Below are 22,284 nucleotides of genomic sequence, written 5' to 3'. Positions count from 1 at the left end.
ATTTATCAAATGAATCTCATCATCATGGTTGCATGATTCATAGATAACTTTGTTTTTTTGTAAACATATGTGATCAAAGATTCAAGTTTTGTTGTGATTGAATGGAAAAACATTCACAATCCATTATTTAGATATCATTACCACAGCAAATGTTTGACTCACAATTTTCTGCAATATTAAGGATTGTGATGAATCCACAATCCTTTCCAACCATAATTTAAATTAAAAAGTATTTGCAAAGAATTTAAGAGAAGATTGTGATATGTGTTCACTGTCAGGAATAACAATGATGTCCATCGATTTAACCCCAGTTGGATTTTATATATATATATATATATATGTTCTAACAGTGAATTCAATTATTTAAATCGTGGTTTATGTGGCTGGTGTAGGAATTAATTGAAATATTTAACTGGGTTCTTTTATCCAAGTTGTTTACACATGGTCAACCAACAAAATTATGGAAGTCCTTTATTTCCTAGTGCTTAAGAAAAGAAAAATGAATCTCCAAACTTTCATTTGTTTTCATCTCAAGATATTATAGTATTCTCAAATGTAACTAGTTCTGGAAGTTTGTGATTTGATGATCTAACTTTTCTTGTTTGCATCAGATATGGAACCTTTTGCAGGAGTCATTAAGGATTTCAAAGGAAGGGCTGCTGTCTACAGACATGATTGGACCAGTGCATTATCTTCTGGGATTAAGTATAATTCTTGTTTATCTTAGTCTTTTGGGGAAACAGTGTCATATTGATGAGACTTTTTCTCCCCCTTTTTACTTTTCACTGTTATCTGAGCTTACTTTAGATTTGTGATTCTTTGAGTAATATGTTAGGATATTGGCTCCAACTTTCTACATATTCTTCGCTTCAGCTCTTCCGGTTATTGCTTTTGGGGAGCAACTTAACAGGGATACAGGTAAAACTTTTCTTCAACAATTTGTAGTTACTTTCAGTGGCCAATGCTATGCTTTTTGTTCCATAACCAAGCATCCATATCATGTTTTATAGGTGGAAGCTTAAGTACAGTTGAAACACTAGCATCAACTGCTATTTGTGGAATTATCCACTCAATAGTTGGTGGTCAGCCTATGTTGATTTTGGGAGTTGCTGAACCAACTGTTATAATGTACACTATTCTGTATCAGTTCTGCACAAAAAGTCCAGATCTTGGTGTTGAGATGTTTTTGCCTTGGGCTGGATGGTATGTATCTATCTATGATGCATAAATATATTCTAAATACATGTATAAGATATACATTTAAATATGTACATAAATTCATATCAATAATATCCTTACTAGATATCGCTATATATGAACAAAAGAAAAACTGTGAATCATTTGTCATCATAAATCTTTTCCATTGTGTATCAAAACGAATAATATCATACTTTATGATCCATATGTAGGTATATTATGTATATCATTATTTATGTGAAACAAATCAAGTAATCGGTACTTGGTAGTTATCTATGTTTGACATTTTGGTTTTACCATGTTCTAAACTTTTGAAATATAGTTGTTTGAACTGTAGTATTTCTACATCTACGTTGTATGTTCAATTGTGTTTCAGGGTTTGTGTGTGGACAGCTATGTTACTGATTTTGCTTGCAACTTTCAATGCCTGCACAATTATCTCGAGGTTCACAAGACTTGCAGAGGAATTATTTGGCATGTTAATCACTGTCCTTTTCTTCCAAGAGGCTATAAGGGTACATTGCTGACCCTTGGAAGCAAAATAGAATGTTAATTCTACACTTCAAGATCTAACCAAAAAATCATGTGATCCTCAGGGAATCAAGGGTGAATTCGATACACCCGTATCAGAAAATCCTTCTGCAGAGGAACATAAATTCCAATGGCGGTATATAAACGGACTACTTGCAGTCATTTTCTCTTTTGGAATACTTCTCACTGCCATGCTCAGCAGAAGAGCAAGAACATGGAGATATGGAACAGGCAAGTGCCTCCAAGTATCTGCATTTATACTGGTAGATATTGTTAAGATATCATTAAATATTGTTAGTTACAGATGTGTTAGTTTTAAATGTAACGGGTTTAGACTTATCTCTCAGTATTTTTCTATATATAAATGCATAGCCCTATGTGCTCAACCCAGGATTCATCCATATGAGGCCATGCTCAAAGTTTTAAACTTTTCATGCTTGGGGATAGTTGGAAGAACTTTATCATAAGAATCTCTATAGAAGAAAAGAAAGTGAAAAAAGGGTTATTCCTGAAGTTAAAATTAGTTGTTTATATGAAGTAACCTATGCTTAAAGTAAATTTAGTGTTTGAAGTGCTTCTCTTGTTTTTCTTTTCCAGAAGTGTTTGTGGAGAAACTCTTCCAAACATGCTAATGATTTATAAGTATATTTTTTCACTTTTTTAATCTTCTTTGTGTCATTCAATGCAGGGTGGATGAGAGCTATTGTTGCAGATTATGGGATTCCATTGATGGTTATGCTTTGGACTGGACTATCCTATACTGTACCCGACAAAGTTCCATCTGCTGTTCCTAGAAGGCTGGTTTGTCCACTTCCCTGGGAACCTGCTTCTCTCTATCACTGGACAGTAATAATGGTATCATTACCCATATTATGTACTTTTTCTTATCTTCGAGTGAAACAGAACAAGTCCTTTTTTCATGGCTAGAATTAGTTTTAGTCCTTACATTTTAAAAATGGTCTCTATCCCCATACTAATACTTCATACCAAATCCCTCACCTTAAAAAAATGTACAAGGATCAGAATTGTCAGTTTTAAAATGGAGGGACAGAAACTAATTTTGACCATTTTTTAAGGGACATAAAACAATATTTTACCCTTTTTTTTAATCTTCTTATGAAACAGAATGAGTCCCTTTGATGGTGTAGGATGCTTAACAAAAAATCCTTTTTTCTTCTTACTTTTGTTGATTTCATCATGATCTTGGATAAAGGTTGTTAAACATTGTATACTATAATTAGTAATTTTCTGTCAGACAAGTTCTAAAAACATCTAATATGGTTGATGGCAAAGTGCAGGATATGGGAAAGGTACCCGTGCTTTACATCTTTGCAGCATTTATTCCAGCTGTGATGGTAGCAGGTTTATACTTCTTTGATCATAGTGTAGCTTCTAAGATGGCTCAACAGAAGGAATACAATCTTCAAAAGCCAAGTGCTTATCACTATGATATCTTCCTTCTTGGTATACTGGTATACCATTTTCTGCAAAACCTTGCTACCTAAAACATTACTTTGTGTAAACTCCATTAATTAGTTCTCTGACATATCTATATCCTTTTCATGTGTAGACTCTGATTTGTGGTTTACTTGGTCTTCCTCCATCAAACGGAGTCCTTCCTCAGTCCCCCATGCATACAAAGAGTTTGGCAGTTCTAAGGAGGCAGGTAAGTATCATCTTTGTTTTCCATCAAGACCCTTGAGCCTAAAACACTAACTACAATATATTCTTATATTATTACTGTATGATTTTGTAGATGGTCCGAAAAAAGGTGGTAAAAAGTGCCAAGGATTGCATTAAGCAACAAGGAACCAACAATGAATTATTTGGAAAGATGCAAGCTGTGCTTGTAGAAATGGATTCTAAACCAAGTGTTAAGTATTGCTGACTTGATACTATTTATATGTGCCTATTTGTTCAAATCCAACAGCAGTTTGATAGACATTTTGGATTTGGTCCAGACTCAAGACTTGAAGAATTTGAAGGAGGCTGTAATGCAATCTTCTGATAATAATGGAGAAACTCGTACATTTGATCCTGAGAAACACATTGATGCCTACATACCTGAACGTGTTAATGAGCAAAGAATTAGTAACTTATTGCAGTCTCTCCTGGTTGGTCTATCAATTTTTGCCATTTCTGTCATCAAAATGATACCTACTTCAGTTCTGTGGGGATATTTTGCATACATGGCTATTGATAGTCTACCAGGGAATCAATTCTGGGAAAGAATATTGCTTCTCTTCATCTCACCAAGCCGGCGCACCAAGTAAGTATCCCTACAAGTTTCAAGAGAAATTCTATGTTATCCTAGGAAATTTAAAGATTTTGGTACTGTTATTAAGGCACTCTCTCCCTCTCTATCTCTCTTGGTGTTCTCAAACTCATTCAACTACTGGTCCAGTACCAAAAACCTTATATTTCTAAGGGTAACTGAACCACTCAACTCAACTTTTAGTCTATAAATAATGGTTTTGAAATTGATATATTGCTTCTTGGTTTTCAATACTTTCTATCTTGTTGAATTTCTAATATGAATTTAAGTCTTACATTGAGTAAAAATGAAAAAGTTGAACATTATATAAGGTAAAAGACCGATAAATCTATTGTTTTAAGATTTTGGATTGAAAGTAACGTTAATAATTCCTTATAAGAATTGGATTCCGGTCCTATTGATGTTGTAGATAATCTAGCATTGGTGTACAGAATGTACTTAGGCTTTTCACAAGGCTGCATATATAGTGTAGTAGGTCTTTCATTTTTCCCTAGGTGTCCAATCAGTGTTATTTTCATATAGTACAAAAAGCTAATTACATTTTCTATTTTGTCATTGCTCTAATGTGAGTACTTTTTGGCAGAATTTTGGAAGGTCCTCATGCCTCGTTTGTGGAATCAGTGCCATTCAAGACCGTAGCCATGTTCACAGTCTTGCAGTGTGTGTACTTTTTAATATGTTATGGAGTGCAATTGATACCTATAGGAGGAATACTTTTCCCATTACCTTTCTTCCTTCTCATACCCATAAGAGAGCACTTGCTTCCCTACATATTCAAGCCTATTGATCTTCAAGAACTAGATGCTGCTGAGTATGAGGAAATTCTTGGAGTTCCAAATTCGGTATGTCCTGTGCTCAACAATGTAGTTATATGTTTGTACACAATAATTTCAAATCCAAACCTTTTAACAATCTTCACACTGTTTGATCAGATGAAAGATCCAAGTCTGGATGACAACAACGCCGAGATATTGGATCAGATGACAACTTACAGAGGAGAATTAAAGCATAGAACTGTAAGCCAAAGGAGAAACACAATCTTCAATGAAGAGAATCAACTGATAGATATTTATCTATAAGGTATCCATGATAACATGCTGATAAGAGTAAAAAAACTGACCTTTTATTTTTCACAAATGATGAAAATTGAGTTTAAAAGATACAAGTTTGTATTGTTCAAACTCATTTTTGTTGAGTTTTGTAGGACCTATTAAATGTGACTATAAATATGTCTGATACAACCATACCTATATCACCAAAACTAAAACTTAGCTTGTAATCAAATGACTCTGTAAAAATGTCATCCACATTTTTTTCATCTGACTATTCAAATCTGATAAACAGTCTACATTTATAGTTTTCATTTCACAAGAGAGTTCTGACTGATTACATAACCCTTTACCCTTTAAAGGTTTGAATAAATATATGCAGATATAGTGTTTGTTTTATTGCTTGTCTTTGAATGATGAGTTATGGAATGGTGTTGGACAGGTTGGGCAGCTTGAAAAATGATGAATCTCTCTCCATTGGCATGCAGAAATGGGTTTGGTATGACTATGATCATGAATGGAATATTCAAGATAACTGTGAAGTCAGCAAAAGCTGAAGCATGCAATGTATGGAAACATAATCAGAAGAAAAAGGAAATGCAAATTGGAAAGAAAAAAATTTGGACTTCGATTAATTGGCCTCGATACTGTTACAAGGAAACTACATATAATTAGCTTGTTTTGTTCAAGGATCATTTATCCTTCATTAATAGGCTACAAAGTTCTGAAAAGAATAGATTTAGCACTTGTGTTCAAGTGAAAATATAGATAATGTCTTATATATGTATGTGATGTATGTGTTCATTGGACACTTCCAGGATTTTGTAAGTATTCTTTGACCCAGTGGTGTAGACATTGTAATGCTGCATGTTGATTTTGTAGCAAAGATTTTGACAAAAAATTATATAATATTAGTATTTGCGAGACCTAAAAGCTTTAGATTTTTTTTATGATGCAGTTTACATCTTAGTTAAGCTATAGAAAAATTGGAATTTGCTGATTGAAGTAATGGATCGTCATAAAAAAGATGAATATTCACACATAATAACTGATAATAATTTCTACAGTATTTGTTTCTTTATGTTGTCATAGGTAATAAATGATGTGTAAAAGATATTAAATAAAAAAAACATGTTTTCACAAATAATCTTTTTCTTGATTCCAAATCAGATTATGAATGCACGAATTTATGCTGATTGAGCTTCATTAGTTTAGTTTGAGTTTTCTGATAGGTAGTTTTGAATTATTTATAAAAATATATAAATTAAACTGTAAGACCTAGGAAATCAGCACTGCAAATCTCAGTCACATCACCATTAATACACACGCCACGTCACTGCTCCGGGTAATTAAAACCCACTTTGCACTGCATGCACGAGCGCCATGTGTCGAGTTGGAAACTTCTGAAATCAGAAGTGGGGGTGCAGGTGTCAGCAGAGGAGACGCTCGTTCGTCTGGATTTGGGATGAACAAAAATAATTTTCGAAAAACCCTCCCACTCACCTGCACGCATGATAAGTGCAAAAAAGTAGTTAATTTTCATATGGAATTTGAGCACTTATGTTTTGAATTGAGTACATTTGTATCAATTTTCCCCAATCTAAGAAAGATGAAATGTAATCACAGGTTTCTGAGTTATTGAGTAAAAGGAAATCATTTGATCCCTAGTTTGTATACATTTCAGGTAAACTAAGAGAGAAGAGCAAATTCTGCAATATTTCGCCCAAGCTAGAATGATTTCGCTTAAGCTAGAATTGTCCAGGAAGCCATTACCTTAAAAGTCATTCTCGCTTAAGCGAGAATATTTTAGCTTAAGCGAGAATGATTATCTTCTCCAAGAAGTTTCTTCTCGCTTAAGCGAGAATAATTTAGCTTAAGCGAGAATTCGGGCAGTTTATATACTTACGAAGCAGAAAGAAAGGGGGAAATGGAGAGCTACGGAGAAAGGAGTACCCAAAGAGTTTTTCTTCCACTTTAGTTGTAGGATCTTCTTCTTCATCTCTTAGAATGCTAATGGCTACTATGAGTGGCTGATCTCTTCTCTTGGGATTGAATGTAATCGATTCGAACTCGGATGTAATCTGGTGATATTTATATATAGCATTTCTGTTTTTATTCAACATTGGTATTTTTGTTCTGCTTTTAATGCTTGACTCTACCTGATCAATAGTTTCATGAATGTGGATTTTAGACTTGACTGGAAAGTATTTCTAAAACCCTGATTTGAGCAAGAATACTTGATATTCTGTGATGCTAGGGATAGATTTCAGTTTATCAATTGCTTATAACACTTGAATATAATGCTGGACAGTTTGTTGGATATGTGAGGAATCAATATTCAAGGAACTGATCTTATGAATTTTATATGCGAGGAATCGATATAAATGACTTTTGTGTGTTGCATCAATATTGGTAATTTCAGTTGCTATATGTTTGTATTCATCCAGATTGCAGACGAGTGAGATAGATGAATTCAATCCCAACTTCTCATATTAACCTTTGTTAAGTTATTTGTTGTTATTATTTTACTTTCACGCAACGCAGTTTTATTTATCAACATCCATCATGAATCAAATTGAACATCCTTGTATATATACTATTTGAGATAACAATTTATCTATTTAATCGAAACTGTTCCTCGTGGGTTCGACACTCTTACTTAAAAAAATCATTATACTACAATTGACTATTGGTACGCTTGCCAAAAGTTTAACAACGCACTCATCTTCTTCCTCAAAACCCAACCTTTCATTTTCTCCATCTTCTCTCTAGAAACCTTCAACTTCTCTCTACTGTTACTCATTCTCTTCTTATCCGTTCAACATTCAGAACCGTAGGAACGTTCCCTACGCCGTGAACTTCATTTTGGTCCGAACAACTTTCGATTCTGTAAACGGTAAGTTTTCCAACCCATACGCTCGTTTCTGGAATTCCTGCGAACCCAGATTCAGTTGCATGCAAGGATATAAGTTGATTTCTTCTGCGTTTCTTTGGTTAGATTTAGTTGAAGAAACTTAAGTGACCATTGAGGGTAGAAAAGCCATAGTTGGACGAGTCAAAGTCGGACTCTTAGGACGTTGCACCCACTGATCCGGGTAAGGGAAGCTTATTAATTTAATTTATACTTGTATGTTATATGAAAATATGAGATGAACTGGATGCATGAGCTGTATGCTGATTGATTGGTTGTGAACGATCGCTGTTAGGATGAATATGATTTCTGTGTGTTTAACTGCATGTGGAGTTTGATACGTATGGATTGAGAGATGTATGATTATAGTATGGTTTGAGTTATTAATATGATGAATTCTATAAAGTATGTGAATTAATAATGGATATGAATTTATAAAGTATGAATCGCATGAGAAAGGTTGAGTTAAGATAGTTGAAAAATCTGGATATGATAATTCTCCCTATGATAAATTACGCTCGTCATCGTACGGTCTTATACCGTTCGGTTTCCCTGAAATTGACTTAGAATGGAATTCTTTCATTCGAAAAGAACTCTGATCGAGAACGAGCGTCCCCACTTGAATGACTATGTTGAGCGTTCGGCTCAGCATAGAGATGCCGTATACCTTAAGTTAAATAATATTAAATTCCACCTTAAAATAAGTAACGCTCGGCCTTATACCAAGCTTTCGTCCTAATTAGCGCTCGGTCTTATACCAAGCGTTCGTCCTAAATAACGCTCGGTGTTATACCAAGCGTTCGTCCTAAATAGCGCTCGGTCTTATACCAAGCGTTCGTTCTAAGTAGCACTCGGTCTATACCAAGCATTCGTCATGATTGGTGCTCGGTCATCTACCTAGCGTTCGCTTTAATGTAGTGTTCAGTCTTATACCGAACGCTCGTCCTTACCTTTGATTTCTTAACGGACGTAAATAGCGTTCGTTCAAATACTTAGTAAATGTTTATTGATGCGTTCGGTCATTGACTGACATTCGATTCCTTTAAACTAATGATTCTCAGTGTATTCAATTTCTCATCTTGTTGTATATTCATCCAATTGGATTCGGCTTAACATCTTGGTACTTAGAATATTTTGAATAATTGTTGTATCACTCTAGAGTCATTACATTCAAATGATTCGAGTAGCTGTGTCGTTCGTCAAATACTTATGTGTCGTTTTATTTTAATTGGTGACGAGTCCTTCTAGGTCTCGCTTTTCACGTTCGTCCTCGTCCTTCAGAGGGTTGAACGCTCGTCTTTTTATGGAAGTGGAACAAAGAATGAAAATGTTATTAAGAGGAAGTGTTAAGATGTGCGAACAGTGTAAGAACTGAAATTATGATATTGGATTTTGGACGAGCGTTCCAGGGAGGAACGTCTCATATATGTTGAATATTGGATTGGTAAAGTATGACTGTGGGTATGCTAATGCTGGCTTGGTCCATCCTGATATTCCGTGATACTCATCTTCACGTAGAGGAGGATAGTTCATGCGTGGGAATGGCAGGAGGTTCTATTCCTTAGGGATACTTTGGATAGGGCTAACCTCGAGTGGCAGCTGATGATTGTATTCCAGTTACTACATCACTCGGGTGCAAGGACGCCTGTAGCTACACGGTTCATACAGTCCGGACGGTCGGTCTAGTATCTATATATATATATATATATATATATATATATATATATATATATATATATATATATATATATATATATATATATATATATATATATATATATATATATATATATATTTCTATGTTAAGTTACATGATGTGTGTGTGAATTGTAATGTTAGATGTATGTGTTGATTGTATGAATTAAATTATATAAGCTTACCCTTTCGTTTTTTCTTGTGTTGTCCATTTGTCTATGTACGTTCGTCCTGTCTTGCAATGATCATCCGTGTGGATGTGAGCAGAAGGCGAGGCCACTTTGGAGGAAGTGATCGAGGAAGAAAACATGGTTGAAGTTGAAGTGAAAGCGGAGCAGTAGGATGTCCGTCTTTCTTTTGGTTTAAGTGTTCGCGTTTGGATTGGACGTTCGGTTATTTATTTTTGTAAAACCGTTCGTCCTAAAACTGTGTTATTTCCGTTTCATGTATAGTGATTCTGTACTGAAGCCGTTCGGCTTTTGCTCTTTGTTTTAGTAATGAAAAGACTGCATTATTTTACTGTTAATTGTAATTAATTCTAATTTATAGTAATTACTGTATTTTGGGATGTTACATAAACCAAACCATCTTGATTTAATTTAGGGTGTTGGATTTACTTTATTTCAAATATATATGATAAGAAAAACAACATATAAAGATATAAAATTTATAATTTATTTTCATAAAATTTTAAGTTAAGGCTAATGTCACGATCTTTTATATATAAGTGTCTTAATGATTCATGTCTCAAATCTTCCAATGATATAAATGATTGTATGAAAAAAGAGAGAGGTTAAGTTATAATTTTTAGCAGAATTCACAATCTTGTTAATAAGTTTGTATTTTTTTTAATTTTAGTTCTTGAATTCGTAATCATTCATATAATTTTATTTTCTAAATTTTAATCTCTTAATTTTTTTGTTTATTCGTACCTATGTTTAGTTTTAAATTTTAACAATGTATTAAATGATTATCAAATTAGTTTAATGACAAATTTCTGCAGCTACTATAGTATTTTAAATATATAAAAATTGATAAGGATCGATCATGCATTTTTCTCCTAATTTCACTATGTCATGTCCAAATTAGCAAAACAATTATGGACAGCTAATTAAAAATTAAAGGTAAGAAAATTTATGAAAGAATTACAAATAATTAAATATTAAGGAACTAAAATTAAAATATAATTAAGAGTCAAAGTTGTAAATGTATACAATATAAGAACCAGAATTATGATTGCAATTATAATTAAAATATGTGAGGACACGCCTCCTCTTTGGATTGAGTCCTAAAATTTAAAGTTTAAATTATGTGAAAAGCGTGAAAAGATTATGATGCATTTTAGAAGATAAAATGCATCTACAATTTTTTATTAGAAAAGTCCATGATAGAAATTATAACTAGTTTTAGATTTTATTAAATATATATTTAGCTTATTATAATTTTAAACTTTGATAATGAATGAAAAGGATAATTCTCTCTCTCTCTCTCTCTCTCTCTCTCTCTCTCTCTCTCTCTCTCTATATATATATATATATATATATATATATATATATATATATATATATAATATTTATATGTTATAAGATAATTGAATTTGTATATTATTATCATATTTATATATTTATTTATATTATGTCTTATATCTTTAAATTTCTTATTAGGACTAATATTAAAAGTCTCATTTCTATTTTTTTTATGTATTTTCATCATTTGTTTAATTATTATTATAATATATATAATTTTTTAATTAAGATTTGTGATAGAATGTACAATTTCGATAGGTAATTTTTTTCCAACTCAATTCATGACTCTATTTGTAATTTGTCTTGTTTTGTTTTCATTGAGCACATTTCATTTTATTCACTTTTTTGTTACTACCACAATCCTAGAAGGTTTTATCTCATTTATATTGATTTTCTTTTTCAAAAATGGCAACAATATTGTAAATAATCTTGAAAACGATAACTTTACATGTATAATATTTGGTATTACTACATCTCAAGATTTTAATCCTACACCTGTTCGTTATCCTCCACTTGTTCGTTAAGTTACTTAATCACTAAATTTTGTTTATTCTTTTCAGTCTTCTTCATTTATATCCCTTTTAACCATAAATAATTTGTCTAAAACAAAGATGGATATGAATCTATCAAGCATTACAAAGCTCTTTTAGTTACTGAAAGATTCTCTCATAAATGTGGTTAAGATTATGAAAAGACCTTTTTCCGATTGTTGCTACTATTTGTCAATTAATTTTTTTTCATATGGATGTTGAAAATGCTTTGTTAAATAGTTATATCATAGAAGAAAAGGTGTACATGATACCTCTTCCTAGTGTTTCTCATAATCAAGAATAATTTTGAAGACTAAATATATCTAATAAATTCAAGAGTAATATGATTGATCCTTTTAGGGGTTCTCTACTTATACATAAAAATTAATATTTAAGAATTTTAGTTCAATTAACGTTTTCAAGAGATTTTTGTTTATCTTCTTTAGTGTATCATCTTCGTATGCTAAATTGAATTTTAATGTTTTTAGAAAGAAATCAATAGTTTAAAATGACAACTGTGATTAATATTTTGATATAAGAAAAGTATTATTTAGAAGAACTTGTTATTTTATTTTGTTTATATACTATATATATATATATATATATATATATATATATATATATATATATATATAACAAAATATGAAAAATACCAAATATTTATAATATTTCAATTTTGATTTTCTAAATCTGAATAATAATTAAATATATTTTTTATGTTTATAGGAAAAGTATTTCTAAAATTGAAGGATTTCCTAAAATTAATTTAAATAAAAAAGTTATTGATTAATTATTTTCAAGTTATAGTTAATGACAATTGAATGTTAGAGAAAAAGTCTCACAACTTTTTTTAATTAAAATAGACAATACCTTTCATTCTATTCTCACTAAAATAATGGTTTCCCCATAATTTCTTTAAATAAAGAGAAAAAAATAAAATAAATAAAATACTGAATAAATTGCTATTAATTTTTACAAATTACTTTTGTAATTCTTCTATTGTAGTAAAATGAAAAAAACAAAACATAAATCTTTTTATAATACAAACATGTGTAGAAATTTTTTTTTATAATATATAAAAGCATAGTATTATTAGAGATCACTTGTCAACTAAAAATAAAGATAAAATTAAAGTGTATAAATAGACGCAGATCTTATGATTTTACAGTTAAACTTAAAGTTAATCTTTTAAAAATTATGTTAAAATCGATCTTAATAAAATTTGTTATTTGAAAAGTCTATTGTTCTATTTACTATTAAACTACTACAAAATATCTATACTCACATCCTCTCTCTCTCTCTCTCTCTCTCTCTCTCTCTCTATATATATATATATATATATATATATATATATATATATATATATATATATATATATATATATATATTAGTATGAGTAAGATGGGTTAAAAGTGTTAAAAATTTTACACGAGAATTTCACAAGTGAATTTAAAAAATTAAGCTAAAAATTAAGGTTCACTTGTAAAAAGCTTATCATATTTATCCTCTACAAAGTATTGTAGATTTTATTACACTTCTACTATATTTCATATATTGTTTAAATTAAAATATATAATAATTAATACTTTAATGAATATAAGCTATAAAAAATGTAAATTGACAGAAGAAGTTATTAGCGATTTCTCAAAATTGGATAACACCTGATCAAGATTGAATATTAAAACTTTTGAATAAAAATGAGTTAAACTCATCTCCAACCTATATTACGATGTTCATCTGTATTCCCTAAAGTCTGTGTATTCTTTTTTACTTAAAAAACACATAAAGATCGATAGATACATGTTTATATTAAAAAGATCTACAAAATATTATATTTAAATTTTTAGAAAATAGAAAATAATAAGAAAAATAAATTCGGGAGTAATATTCCATATTCTATAAATAATAAATTATATATATATATATATATATATATATATATATATATATATATATATATATATATATATATATATATATATATATATATATATATAGTGTGTGTGTGTGTGTGTGATTATTAATTAATGGATACAACCAATAATTCAATGACTTAATGTGAGTTAGTGACTCAAACTAGTTTTAAAATGTTATATATATCCATACCTATTTGTATAATATTACTTGTAGGTTTTTTCTTTCTCAAGAAGAATAAACTAAGAATTTTTTTTATATTGGCAAAATTTTGTTAATTTACAATTGAGCAAGAATATAGACATGACATAGGGGTACGATAGTGTAAAATCTATATACTTATATAGGAATTCACATTTTGGTATGTCTGAATGTTGAATCCTATGCAAGAACAAGATGATCACCATCTCTTATAACATCTATGTCATCGATTTGAGCTCCTTCTGTGGTCAATACTTTGGTCGGAGAACAACCAAACTTTTTAGCACCAATATATAGTATTTCTTCAATAGAATCTGGCAAAAACAGAAGCTTCTTGGCACCTTCACCTTTCTCTGGACAACTAAGTGTTACTCTCATTGTCACTTCCTCTTTAATAGTTTGAATCATTTGAGATGATTTTGGTGAATCTTTTGTTGCTGAAAACAAAATTATAACTCAAATTCAGTATTCTCATTCAACCTAAACTTTAAACTATAAATATAAACAATGAAATTAATTTATGTTTAAGAAGATTTTAGGTGACTTTGTTTGTATATTTTTAGATGAAATGAAAAATTAGGGTTTAGTATTCTTACTAATAATAATTTTTTACATTTTTTTCTTTTTAAAATAACTTTTGTCTCTTTACTTGTATGTTAGTTTTTTTTTCACCTTAATTTAAAGATTATTTATATTATTGAAGATGATTAGAAATAAAATCCAAATTATAATATATACTGATCTAGTAAGAATGAGTTAAATTTAAATTTAATTCATAAAGTGATTAAATAAACACTAGCAATAACTAAATTTGTAGCAAATACAAATGTTACGTTTACCCAAATTTGTAGGAGATGAAATTCTAGTAATTGAAAATTGTTAAACTAATTTATTATACTATGTGCGCTACACTTATTTGTTAAAGTAGTTTATAAATACAAAATGATAGAAATACACATACTAATTTTAATTTTTTGTTTATAAATAAATCGTTTTAATTATATATTTTACTTTTAATTAATGTATTTTTAATATTTCATATTCAATTTTAATCAATATGGTTTTAGTGTTTAAATTTGAAGAAAAAAAAAGTAGAGTTCATTTTTATTTTAAATTTTGATATATTTAGCTCTTAAATTTTAAAAATAAATAGATATAATTTTTTTAATTTAATACTCTAGGTTGATATTTAAGCTGAAATATATCAAATGATTAAATAACTTAAACGTTTGCTTCAAACAAAGTTTACATGTCAAAATAAATTAATCTAATTGGATCAAAAAATGATTATAGTTATTTATCTTTAAAATTTGAATACCAAATTGTATTAAAATTTGAGACATACACAAATTCTAATTTTATGTCCAAATTTAGAGATTAAAAACATATTTGATTTTAGATTTTTTATTCAACCATTTAAAATTATGTGATGCATGTTTGAAGAAAATTGTTTAATTTGACCTAAAAGTATTGTTTGAAGAAAAATATTTAACTTTGACCTAAAAATAGTGTAATTGTTTAAAAATGATTGGTGCAACATTAATTTATTAAAGTTGGGTTAATTATCCTAAGGTTTATTGAGTTAGAAAAAGTATGAGAAAGAATTTGAAAGATAAATGCATGTTTACCATAATTTGCAGATGACATGATTCCAAAAAAGGAATTGTGGAAAGGGCTGACCCTTCTTCTTTGATGTTTATCAAACCAGGTGAGTTCTTTATTAGGTGGTTTGTTGGGTTGGAGAATGACTGGTATTGTAGGTTCACTTTGACACCTACCAACAATGGATGAAATAGGAGGAAGAGCATTTGGTTTAATGTTGTGTCCAATTTTCTTAAAAATGTTTAGTATTTCCTCATGACATTGATGTTCTGCTAAGGATCTTGCAGTCAACCCAACATCATCTTGTCTATCAATGTCTGCTCCTAGTTCTATTAGGTACTTCACTATTTCAGTATTTCCCTCACACACTGCAGCATGGAGCAGTGTCGTCAATTTACTATCACATTCTGTCACTTCCCCTTTACGTTGAATAATTTCCTTCACAATTTCTAGGTTGTTTTTCTCAATAGCCAATCGTGCAAAATCAACCACATCATGAGATGTTATTTCTGCACCATTTTCTATAAGAATTCTCGTCACAGTTTCATGTCCACCCTTAATTGCTTCCCACAGTGGCGAATTTCCTTCTAGGTCTGCATAAATAAATGTAGTTAAACACTGCATCAACTAATAGCTCTGAAAAAAGTTCTCACTGATAAAACTAAAAGGTGTGTTTTTTTCTAAGAGGAGAGACGTTTCGGAGATCCGACACTAACGTGTTGTGAATATAAATACACGAAGAATTATTATTTGATACACTTAAATTTTTTATATTTATTTGATATTACTTTACTTACTTTCTACTCTATTCTTTCTTGAAAAAATACAAAACTTTACACTTTTATGACTATTTATCCTTATATACTGTATCAAATGAATGTAAAAATATGTCATAGTACCTATTTCTCTAAATATATATATATATATATATAGCGACTAAGATATCATTCTCAATCCAAAATATTCAGATATTAAGTTAATAAATTATTTTATTTATATATAATAGTTATCTTTCTTTTTTAAGTATGAGTTTCTCTGTATTAAAATGTCTTAATTGTATTTTTTTAAGAGGAAAGATATTAGAAAATTCAATATCTGATAAATTGTGAATAAGTTTATATAAAAGACTATGATATTATTTTCTATCTAAAACCTTATAATAATGTGTTTATAGGTTATTTCTACTTATAGTTTTTTTCTAATTTATTGTGTAATTTTCAGATTATTTGAATCTTAACAATATAATCATTTAGCTTTGTAGGATAAAGTAATTAATGTCATGTGCTAAGGAAAGTGAGAAGTATTATCATTTGATGATTTATAATAAGGAAAAACTAACTTTACATTCTTTAGCAGTCGAAAGAAGAATGCTTATGTGACTTTTGTTTTTCTTCTTTTAGCATTCATGTGTTAGAAGTTGTTGACTAATAACATTGATCATTTGAAAGCTAGAAGTTTTTCCTTTTAGTATATAGTGATTGAGTTTGAGAAAAAGTGTGTACCTTTGATGTTGGGATTTGCACCATGTTCCACAAGCACAAGTACACAGTGGTCATTTCCTTTGCAAGCTGCAATATGCTGTTACATGTGAAAGCAAAGTTGTAAGAGTCCAATATAGTAGTAGGTTTAAACATATGTGTATGTGTTCATATTAGAGGAAATCATATTTTCTAACCAATGCTGTCTTTCCATTCTTGTCCGGTTCGTTTGGATCTGAACCCTTCTTTAACAATTGATTCAACATAATATCATCACCTCTACTAGCTGCAAACAATAAACTAATTGGCAAATCCATTTTACCCCTAGCCAACATTCCTTCTGCTTCTGCCAAAATTTCTTCCATAATTGGACCCCCAATTTCATGTAAATGCTGCACTAAGAAATTAAACATGTCAAAATAATATTCACAATCTCCTACATATATAGGAATCCAATATTTCTCGGCTCTTAAACATGATTTTGATTCTAATCAAATTTATAAAATTTCAATTCAACAAAAACGAAATATGTTTATGTTTAAGTAAGATAAATTATTAAAAGAGAATTTTAAACCTAACTCAATTTTACAAAAACAATTTTTAAGGTAAAATTTAAAAAATAACAAATTTTACTAATATATATATATGTTAGGACATAGATTTTAAATCTGATTTAATTTTACAAAACTAACTTATAAGGTAGAATTTACACTCCTTTATATATTATAAATTAGATTTTACTTTATTATAAATGGATTTTATTTTTAGCATGTAAGACTTCCAACACAAACAAATTATACATTATATTGTAAATTATCACATCAACAAAATATTTTCTTGAATTCTTTTCTAAATTTATATTCTCTTGTGATATTTTAAGATATATGTAGGGAAGCCTTAACAAATAAATATGTCAAATGGCCAATTATTGAAATACAAGTGTACTCTTACTTAAAACTCACTGTGATGTGCTAAAAATTTTAAAATATTAGATAATAAAGTTGGAATTTAATAGATTAACTCTGCCTCCACTGAAAACAGAAACATTTTAATAGTTTGATTTATATAGTCTATATTATTAAAATAAAACCAAAATGAATGTATGCATACCAAACATCATGAAATCCTAAAACTAAAACCCTAAACACTAAACTTTAAAACTAAACAATACTAAGTAGAAGTAAAAAGAAAAGTTTCATAAAAGCTATTGCATACTTGAAGAAAATTGTTTATGATCATTGTTCCATCTCCAACATTTGAACGAGTAAGATTTATAAATGTGGTTCGATTCAAACGTAAGATTTGGCTCAATCGCTTGGTTCGGACTGTGAACAATTGTGGCCTATAACACAAGACTCCTATTTCACCAACTACATCTCCTTGCCTTACTTCTCCAACAATCTGGTATAATCAGACACATGTTTTGTTAGTCATAGAATAATTTTTTTTTTCGTGAAATCAATCTCATGACATCATATGAAAGAAAACAATCAAAATAAACAAACTTACCTGTTCTAATCCATTATTTTGAATGATAAGATCCTGTTGTAATGAAAACATGAAAGTTAGCTTGTCATGTTTCTCTTTGAATTAAGTTATTAAATAGATAATGGACATGCCAGAAATTACCTACATTAAAAGGTTAATCATGTATTTTTTTTTTTTGGAATAATCTCAATTGCAATTTTGATTTGTTATTAGATATGATATGATTGTAATAATATTTTTCTATTCTGTTTATCTTTTTTTTTTTGTTTTACTCATATCATAAAAAGTTTGGAAATCTTAAACAATGTTAAAACTTATTTGTCAAATTATATATATGTAGAAAAGATTTTTAAAGAAAATTATTATAAATGTCACTCAAAAAAGCTTCGGTGGTGTGTGCATGAAAGTAAAAAAAAAGTAATACAATATCTTACAGCAGCTCCTGTAACGAATATATAAAATTCTGTTGGTGCTTCATTTTGCAAAATCACATCTTCCTTTGGAGGAAAATACTCAGCCTTCATCTCTGTGACCTTCAGATATACAAACATAGTAAAATAAAACAATTTATTTATTTAAAATAGAAAGAATAACTAGAATCAATATACAATTAATTATTCCAAAATCCTTTCATTTAACATTACTAGTCTCTCTTCCTACAAAACTTCTTAATCACTTATTATAAACTAAACGTCACTTCTAAAATAGTATGTCTAACAAAGAAATTTACCATTTGAAAAAGTAGGTCATTTGAAACTCCATGAAATAAGTACACCTTGTCAATAAGTGAAAAGAATAAGTATTGTGCGATGCTTGACTGAATGGCTTTCGGAAGGGAATCAATAATCTCTTGTTGTTGTACTCCTTCTATATCAGCTCTATACCTCATAAGCAAATGAGCAAATATTTGTTCTTGCAAACGAGCAGGCAATTGATTCCTATGAGCAAAATTTGAGGCATATTGGACAGTATCTCTCTGTTATGACATGAAGAAACAAACACTTTCATAGTATAATCATATTATATTCTTAAAAACCTTAAAAACCTTGACCTAACCTAATTCATGACCATCAATAATTTTTTAAGGATAATGTTTCGGGACTCCTTTAAAAAAAGAGTTTTGGTGTCCTTGTAGATTCAATGCAAACATGTCGTATTTAATGATTTGAAATGATGTGACAGTGTTTTAGTTGACTGTCAAACCATATTTAGTCATAGAAGCCATGCACATTTCTTAAAACCTTACTTATAAAGGTTAACTATAAACAAAGGAGGTGAATGATGAGATAAACTTACATATCTTTTAGTTTTTTCAGTCCAATGGACAACCATGTTGGTCATGTTGCCTATCAAGTACGAGGTGAGTCCAAGGTTGAAGAACATATAAAAAATGCAAAATATCATTTCTTTTGTATTTACAGGATGTAGATCACCATAGCCAACAGATGCAAGGGTGACTATGGACCAATATACAGCTACTACGTACTTTCCCCATATATCTTGGTTGATGGTTGTAGGAACAATCGAAAGCCATGTATCTTTTGGATCATCTCTCCCAGCAAGAAAATAGAAAAAACATGCTGCAGCATGCACTGAGAATAGAGTAACCTACAACGTTATAACATCTTAAGATAGGTTGTTTTGTCATGGTCTACAGCTTTACGAAGAAATCCATTGAGTATAAGTAGGTACTTACACATGTAAGCTTGCAACAACGCACCCAAAAGTAGCTATAATTTCGATCCTTTTCCAATCTAACAGATTAAGGTATAGTGTAAGTAAAACGAAGAATGTGAAATGCTTATTCTCTCATACATAAAAGAGGCTCTTCATAGGAAGTTATGGCATTACCTTGCAAACATGGCACTAACTCGATGGAGACGCCAAAGTCGGAGAATATTTAAGTAACTATAGGACTGAAGACTAGGTGGCAACATACTGCGAACAACTTCATATGGAATGCAAGCAATGACATCCAAAATCAACCAAGATTTAGCGTATCTCAAAGCAATGAGTTTGTGGTCATCAACTAATAGATAAGTAGACTTATCAAGGTAAGCAACGAAAAAGGTGATTACAATGTCAATGGCAAAAAACCCATTTACAACATTGTCGATTATAGCTAAGGCACCCTTTGATTTTTCTAGAAAACCAAATTCAAATGGACATATCCAAGCCGTGTAGAAGACCAATATTAGCAGAAACTTGTTCCATAGCCTGCAAAAACCTAAGTTTCAAATTTCTCTACCCTTTGAAGAAATCTACAAATGTTTGTAAAATGAATGAAACGGAGATGCAAAGATGGAAAATTTGACCTGTAATTACGATTGTATGGAAAGATGATATGACGACGAAGCTGTTGTCTCCGACTACCGTTGGTCAAAGCAGTGGCACCCAGAGAAGGAAGAAAAACACCTGTGAGACTGTATTGGCTACCATCTTCCCTTGCCTCGATTTCTCTCTCGCTTACATTATCTTCTTCGTTTTCATCATCATGACCACACATTCCAAACATCTTTTTGGTCTTCCTTCTTCGGCTTGATGTCATCATTTCTTCTGTTCGATCGAAAAAAAGGAGAGACACAACAATGTGTCTCTTCCCTCTTCTCTTCTAATAATAATTTACCTTCTTTTTCCCTTCCTCCTCCTCTTCTTCTTCTTGATTTTGTTGATTGGCGTACCTTAATAATGCCATTTTTTACTCTGTGGCATCAATCAATCATAAACTAGGGTAAAAGTTGTTGTTTTCAACAATGAATATATATAGAACATCCATGTGTCATCACATACATACATATATCTATATATTATTGGAAATACATATATTTTTTGTAAGGCATCATATGACATGTTTGCATGCTGGTTTCTTGGTTGTGTCACCATCTGGCAGTGCCTTCAACAGTAATATAGATTCATGCATGAACCTAATTTTTCGTTAAAATCCGGATTCTTTGCAATACGTTAACATGCAACTCCACCTACCCAACCCACGCGAGCTATATATACGGAAATGAAAATAAACAGTCTTGATATCAGTTTCATATATGCTATGAAAAAAAAGGAGTTTGTGGTAAAAGTTTATGTTTAAGTTAATTATTTTCTCTTTTACTATTTGTGAAATATTTTGAACGAATTCTTATTTTTTTTAAATGTAATTTAGTTATTGACATTTTAAATTTGTAATCATTAGTGTTTTATGTTTAATAATTTGTTCTTCAAATCTTTTTATTGTAATTTAGGTGAAGATACTAAAAGTTGTCATTGTAAGTAGAATGACAAATTTATGTGTAGAGATAAATTTTGGTTTGTTTTTCTCTGTTGCATACAACAATATATATTAATTAATCTATATATGTACTTTTGCAGCAAAGTTTTTTTAAAATAGTAGATGATGACATAATATCTACAGAAATGTTATTCATCAACAGTTAAAAAAAAGTTTCGTGGTGTTTAGATTTCAAGGTTGTTTTTTTTTTAATTGTAAGAATTGTGTCTGTATACCTTATGAACAAGAATAACAAAAGTTATTATGTATGTAATGATATTTAAAGTGATATATATGCGCTATATTGAAAGGGTTTTGTTAAAATGTTAAATTTAAAAACAATTTATCAGATATTCAAATTTATTAATTAAAGATGCAAAAGGAGATACCATCCTTTAATTTAAAAGTACAACAAATTTTTTTCATAAAATCTAAATATAAAGTAGAATATACAATTTTAAATTTGAATAAACTAAATTATAAATATTTATACTTATTTTAGAAAGTATGAATTTAAAGTTCACTAACACAATTCAAGTATTTATATTTATAGTTATAACATCAAAATTAGTTTCATTTACAAAATATGGGTTTGTACTTATTTTTTAATTTATTTTTATAG

At 29.8% G+C, this 22,284-nt stretch overlaps 1 protein-coding gene and 1 pseudogene across 2 annotated transcripts; one reads left to right on the top strand and one right to left on the bottom strand.

The window, feature by feature from the left end:
- Positions 1 to 613: 613 nt before the first annotated feature.
- LOC124827874 (putative boron transporter 7) lies at positions 614 to 5,969 on the top strand (annotated as a pseudogene). The gene is made up of 13 exons (XR_015781033.1): positions 614 to 705; positions 815 to 918; positions 1,011 to 1,203; positions 1,574 to 1,712; positions 1,794 to 1,959; positions 2,417 to 2,583; positions 3,027 to 3,200; positions 3,299 to 3,394; positions 3,485 to 3,601; positions 3,690 to 3,997; positions 4,587 to 4,845; positions 4,936 to 5,083; positions 5,495 to 5,969. The product of XR_015781033.1 is annotated as a putative boron transporter 7 (transcript).
- Positions 5,970 to 14,009: 8,040 nt separating this feature from the next.
- LOC124827873 (potassium channel AKT1-like) lies at positions 14,010 to 21,027 on the bottom strand. The gene is made up of 12 exons (XM_047301027.2): positions 20,713 to 21,027; positions 20,249 to 20,614; positions 20,094 to 20,151; positions 19,694 to 20,005; positions 19,128 to 19,373; positions 18,832 to 18,930; positions 18,419 to 18,451; positions 18,125 to 18,310; positions 17,107 to 17,301; positions 16,934 to 17,009; positions 15,458 to 16,024; positions 14,010 to 14,266 (listed from the first exon to the last, which is right to left on the bottom strand). The coding sequence occupies exons 1-12, from the start codon at positions 20,946 to 20,948 to the stop codon at positions 14,010 to 14,012; spliced, it is 2,631 nt and encodes an 876-aa protein (XP_047156983.1). The 5' UTR covers positions 20,949 to 21,027.
- Positions 21,028 to 22,284: the final 1,257 nt, after the last annotated feature.

The sequence above is a fragment of the Vigna umbellata genome, chromosome 1 (genome assembly GCF_029865625.1).
Source record: "Vigna umbellata cultivar VRB3 chromosome 1, Vumbellata_1.0, whole genome shotgun sequence".
NCBI lineage: Eukaryota > Viridiplantae > Streptophyta > Magnoliopsida > Fabales > Fabaceae > Vigna > Vigna umbellata.
The sequence above is the reverse complement of the archived record's forward strand: the minus strand, read 5'-3'. Positions and strand labels throughout refer to the sequence as shown.